This window comes from Dendrobates tinctorius, unplaced genomic scaffold, assembly GCF_039654945.1.
Source record: "Dendrobates tinctorius isolate UK_male_01 unplaced genomic scaffold, ASM3965494v1 ptg000121l, whole genome shotgun sequence".
Taxonomy (NCBI): domain Eukaryota; kingdom Metazoa; phylum Chordata; class Amphibia; order Anura; family Dendrobatidae; genus Dendrobates; species Dendrobates tinctorius.
This window is the reverse complement of record NW_027361789.1, coordinates 6,159,001-6,165,000: the sequence shown is the minus strand read 5'-3', so window position 1 is coordinate 6,165,000 and position 6,000 is coordinate 6,159,001. Positions and strand designations below refer to the sequence as shown.

Sequence of the window (6,000 nt, the reverse complement as noted above, 5' to 3'; positions counted from 1 at the left end):
GAATTCTAGGTAACACAAAACCACTATGTCACCCCCTCTGTTGATATCAGTCAATGTCTCTTAACCTTTAGGTTCCAAATTTGGTATCTTTGTGAAGTCAGTGCAGGTGACTGAGTACTGTATGGAATTAAGATGTAAAGGTCTTTTACCATGTGATAAACTTAGAAGAACGTTGTGTTTAGAACTGATCTTACCAAACATTGAGCACACCAGTGTTCTCTTCTAGAAAACAATTTTCAGCCACTAAATGCTGAATTGTAAATACATGGTAATGACAAAAAATAAAATATTAACACATAAATTAAAGTGTTTTAAGAATGGGGCATCATTTTTTCAATCGAAGAAACATCCAAAAAGTTTTGAATGTCTTGAAGTCTTAGGCCGGGAACACACAAACATATTCCATGGACCATGTATGGACCACAATGCTGGGTCTAGCTGTACAACTCCCAACCTGAACTTACAGCCTCAAATGTGTCTATGAAGCTACTAGTTCAGTTTGGTTGACCCTGGTCAGTACGTATACAATTCGTGAAATATGCTGGCATGAACCCAACTTTAATAAGAGCAGCACAATCACACCTCAAAAAATTAACCATATATTTTTCCTACATTCGTTCTGATCTCTTAAATATTAGGTATTATTATTGCAGAGATCTGAGACCAAAAATAAATTATTTGAGGCATTTTTCCCCACATTTCAAAACTCAGAAGCTTGCAAGAGATATCAAAAATGGAAGGTCAGAACAAACACATACATAACTAGTTAAAGTAGGCACCGTAGTGCTTAAAATGTGCTTCATTGTTGATTTATAAATGACCTCCACTTTGTTTTATAAAGTAGGGTTAAAATGGGTGTTATGCTATGCCAAAGTTTCATTATAGCCTATCTAAGTAGAAAAAATATACTGCTCTGTACAACATGTGGTTTATAGAAACAGGAATCCAGCAATGGGTTTGAGATCAGTGCATTAAAATGGATTCCCAGATAATGTTTACATGTATGACATTATGTGCCATAATATAATTTTCAGGTGTAGTCATGGTGGGCGACCAAAAAGTGATTGACAAACTGTAATAATGGAAATTCTCAAAACATAAGAAAACAATTAGGATAATGAACTCAAAAAAGTCTGGGATATGAAACACATTAGTCTATAAAACAAAGTACACCAGTGTGAAAAAAACCTTGATGGTCGATTGGAAACATAAGGAGAGTAGAAATAAAGGTATTGGTTGTAATCCCATTCTTGAAGTATCATATCAGAAATCATGAAAAGTGTATCTCAAGCAGAAGTTCAAAAGGTCCTTCTTTTAAGGAAGATCTGCATTGTTCAAAGCTGAAAAATGATCTGTCCCTTTTCATGTCTTTTGCTGCAGAATATATTTACTCATCTCATATGAACGTGTGTGAGCATTGAGATGCGCGTGCACATACATTCATATATTCAACATAGCATATGCTAGTGAATTCTTTCCTGCTTCACTGCATACAAGTAACTACTATGTAACATCATCATAATCCTAGTCCATCAGTTGACATAGTATAACCAGTAGATTAGGTTGAAGAGAGAAAATGTAATAGGAAATATCATCCTTGACCATCTGTCTATTGCGTTTACATCAGTTAGATCTGGGATTTTAATTTTTAATTGTGAGGATCGTCTCCTTAGATGATTCTTTTTGCCATGAGGAGCAGTTCTGTCCATTGCGCGACGCCCAAATCCATCACGAGTAACACTCTGTTTTCTGTACTGAATTCCTGAGTTATCAAAAGATGTTGTTGAATTTCTAACATCAGTGACACTTGTTGTAATTTCATTACCAGTGACTTCATTATGGATTTCAAGTGTTGTAAGTAATATATTTCCATGAGCATCCACCTAAAGAAAAAACATACATTTTAATTTTATATTCTACAAATGATTTTATGAACTAAATATGTTATGTGACATTGGGTCATCTTAAAGGGATTTTACCTTTAAAGTATGGATGACTTATCTCCAAGACATGCCATTCCCAATGACTGATGGAGGTTCATCTGCCTGGACCCTCACCAATCATTAGAATAAAGAGGTTGCAGCACTTGTTAGCTCTCCTGCTATTCACTGATGTACCCACCCTACTGATGGTCTCAGCCAACAACTGTACACAGAACTATAAAGCTAATGCATTTACTTAAAGGGAAGCTGTCAACTTGAAATATGCCATTTACCTGCAGATATGGGGTTAATCTGCAGGTAAATAGTGTTACAATGCTTCCCGGCCTTCTTACTGAAAGTATGGCTACTATGAGAAAATTAATTTTATGTTTCCCAAGGGCCATTGACTTTCAGTCATGGGGGCGATCACGTAGTGGCTACAGTCACCACTCACAGCACTGCTCACTGTCAGCTCTGCAGTGCATCTGTGCAGAGCGAGTTGTCAATCAAAATGCCAGGGCAGTGCTGTGAGCAGTGACTTTAGCCAAAACAAACATTTCTTCATGGATGCCCCCGGCTTTCAGTCAAAAAGGCATAAGTTCACTTTATCCTGGTAGCGACAATTTCAGTAAGGTGGCATGGTAGCATTTTAATGCTATTCACCGGCAAATTTGCCCTATATCTGTCGATAAATAGTGTTTTTTGAGGTGACAGGTTCCCTTTAAATTGCTAAAGCAATATCTGTTCCTTTGTTACCTGGATTAGCATAGGTTCAAAACGTTGGACCCCTATCTATTATATTGTTATGGCAACTATATCTTTAATAAATCACATAATTTGCTCTAAACATAATTGATGTAAACATATTTTTCCTAAAAGCTGAATTCATACTTTTTCAATGATCTTGTTGTAAGCTAATAAATATTAGCCTCAAAGAAAAAAAATTACCTTTCTTAGTAAAATGCTTTTTATTTGCAGACTCATTTCATGGGCACATAAACAAATTATACTACGCACACTAAATTTTTACTGTCCAATAATGTTATCAGCTGCATATAGAAAGCTCTTTGTTTTCACTATTTAAAATTTTTTCATTGGTTTGCTATATAGAGATTTTTTCATTGCAACTTGCTAACAAGTCTATTTTATTATAAAGTTTTCTTTGCAGCTCAAAAGATGACAGTTTTGCACAGAATCTAAGCTTATTATTGTAAAATAACTCTAAATACAGCACCAGTCAAAGGTTTGGACACACCTCATCATGCAGTGGTTTTCCTTGTTCTTTTTGGAAAGTGCACATTTTAAATTCAATCTGTAAGCAGCATAACTACAAAAGAACGCATTTGGAAACAAAAAGTAAAGAAATTTGCATAAAGTCAACCAGAATGTATGTTAAACCTTAGATTTCTCAAAGTACCTTTCTTTTACTCTGATGACAGTCTTATACCACCTTGGCATTCTCTAAGTTTAATCAAGTATGCCTCCTCAAGAGTTCATTTGTGAGTCACAGGAACTTTGAAAAGTGTTAGTGGCCATTATTTATGCTTTGTAGAGGAAGTGCTAATACATACATGCAAGTGCTTCTCACTTAATTTATTTCAGTTCTTCAATACAAAAAGTGAATCTTATATATTATGGAGAGTCATTACTAACAGAGTGATCTATTTCAAGTGTTTATTTCTGTTAATGTTGATGATTATGGCTTACAGCCAATGAAAACCCAAAAGTCATTATCTCAGTAAATTGGAATACTTTATAACACCAGCTTTAAAATTTATTTTAAAATCCAAAATATTGGCCTACTGAAATCTATGTTCAGTAAATGCACTCAATACTTGGTTGGGGCTCCTTTTACATCAATTATTACATCAATGCGGGGTGGCATGGAGGCGATCAGCCTGTGGCACTGCTGAGGTGCTATGGAAGCCCAGGTTGCTTTGATAGCAGCCTTCAGCTCGTCTACATTGTTTGGTCTGGTGTATCTCATCTTCCTCTTGACAATACCCCATAGATTCTTTATGGGGTTAAGGTCAGGCAAGTTTGCTGGCCAATCAAGCACATTGATACTGTTGTTTTTAAACCAGGTTGGTATTGGTTTTTAAACCAGGTATTGGTACTTTTGGCAGTGTGGACAGGTGCCAAGTCCTGCTGGAGAATGAAATTTCCACCTCCATAAAGTATGTCAGCAGAGGGAAGTAAGAAGTGCTTTAAAATTTTCAGGTAGATGGTTGCACTGACTTTGGTCTTCATAAAACACAGTGGACCTACACCAGCAGATGACATGGTTCCCCATACCATACACTGATTGTGGAAACTCCACCCTAGACCTCAAGCATCTTGGATTGTGTGCCTCTCCACTTTTCCCCCCGACTCTGGAACCTTGATTTCCAGATGAACTGCAAAATTTACTTTCATCTGAAAATAACACCTTGGACTACTGAGAAACAGTCCAGTTCTTTTTCTCCTTGGCCCAGGTAAGATGATTCTGGCGTTGTCTACTGATCATGAGTGGCTTGACACAAGGAATGCGACACTCGTAGCCCATATCCTGGATACATATGTATGTGGTGGCTCCTGAAGCAATGACTCCAGCAGCAGTCTACTCCTTGTGAATCTCACCTACTGTACATTTTTGAATGGCCTTTTCTTAACAATGCTTTCAAGAATGTGGTTATCCTGGATGCTTGTGTACCTTTTTCTACCACACTTTTAGCTTCCACTCTACTATCCATTAATATGCTTGGTTACAGCACTCTGTGAACAGCCATCTTCTTTAACAATGACCTTTTGCGGCTTACTCTCCTTGTGGAGTGTGTCAATGACTGCCTTCTGGACATCTGTCAAGTCAGCAGTCTTCCCCATGATTGTGGAGCCTACTTAAACAGACTAAGTGACCTTTTTAAACGCTTAGAAAGCCTTTGCAGGTGTTTTTTGTTAATTATACTAATTTAGTGATAATGACTTTTTGGTTTTCATTGGCTGTAAGCCATAATCATCAACATAAACAACAGAAATAAACGCTTGAAATAGATCAAATAATTTTTTATGATATTCTAATTTTTTGAGAAACAACTGTAGTACCACAGAGTGCTGAGCCCTATTCTTCAACTGTTCTAACCCAGAATAACTCTCTGAAAAAGGGAGACAAAAGAGACATGCCAAAAACTCGGGTCACTTTAGGATAATAAACATTTATTTATTGATAAACAAGCGATAAAAGACAGACAACATACAATAGCCCCAAAAATGGGAATTAACAAGGCATGACCTGCTCATAATGGAGTTAGTGTCAAAACCTCCAATACCTACAACAGATAATAAACAATAAATTATTATGTTGTAAATCAGTAGTTATACCAATATATGCAGCGAAAAATGAAACAACAATACAGTAATGAAAAGGATAACAATAATTATGGCATGAAATGCCAACTTAACAATACAAAACTATCAAAGACATGCTGAATGAACCACATTAGATACAGTATATATACTACCTGCACAACTAAGATTGAAACATGGGATATATATTACCAGCAAAACCTGGGAGAGTGTAAAGCGCAAACAATCCTGGACATGAGTAAAAAAGACAGAGTTAGGCTGGTTTCACATTAGCGCTTTTTAAGCGCACGCACGGCCGGGGGTAGCTCCGCCCCCGAGCCGGCTCTCTGCCCGGCGTGCCCGCCCCTTGCTTGTAGCGCCGCCTCCTAGCGCACAGCGGCCCCTGCGATCGGTGCACCCTATCTTTAGCATAGGGTGCGCAGATCGTGCGCAGGCCGTGCGCTAGTTGCGCTTTGACCTGCGCTGCGCACTCTTGACGGTGCGCCGTGCGCGCCAAAATCAAACTTTTCGGATTTTGGCGCGCACGGCGCACCGTCAAAAGTGCGCAGCGCAGGTCAAAGCGCAACTAGCGCACGGCCTGCGCACGATCTGCGCACCCTATGCTAAAGATAGGGTGCGCCGATCGCAGGCGCCGCTGTCCGCTAGGAGGCGGCGCTACAAGCAAGGGGCGGGCACGCCGGGCAGAGAGCCGGCTCGGGGGCGGAGCTACCCCCGGCCGTGCGTGCGCTTAAAAAGC

General features: G+C 38.8%; 1 protein-coding gene across 2 annotated transcripts in view; it reads right to left on the bottom strand.

Annotated features, from left to right (window-relative positions):
* Positions 1-800: 800 nt before the first annotated feature.
* Positions 801-6,000, bottom strand: part of GABRB3 (gamma-aminobutyric acid type A receptor subunit beta3) — a 447,629-nt gene continuing 442,429 nt past the window's right edge. For both annotated transcript variants that reach the window (XM_073541491.1, XM_073541492.1), the window contains exon 9: positions 801-1,883. In XM_073541491.1, the coding sequence (XP_073397592.1) occupies positions 1,533-1,883 (351 nt within the window). In that variant the 3' untranslated portion in view covers positions 801-1,532. The remainder of the gene's footprint in view (positions 1,884-6,000) is intronic.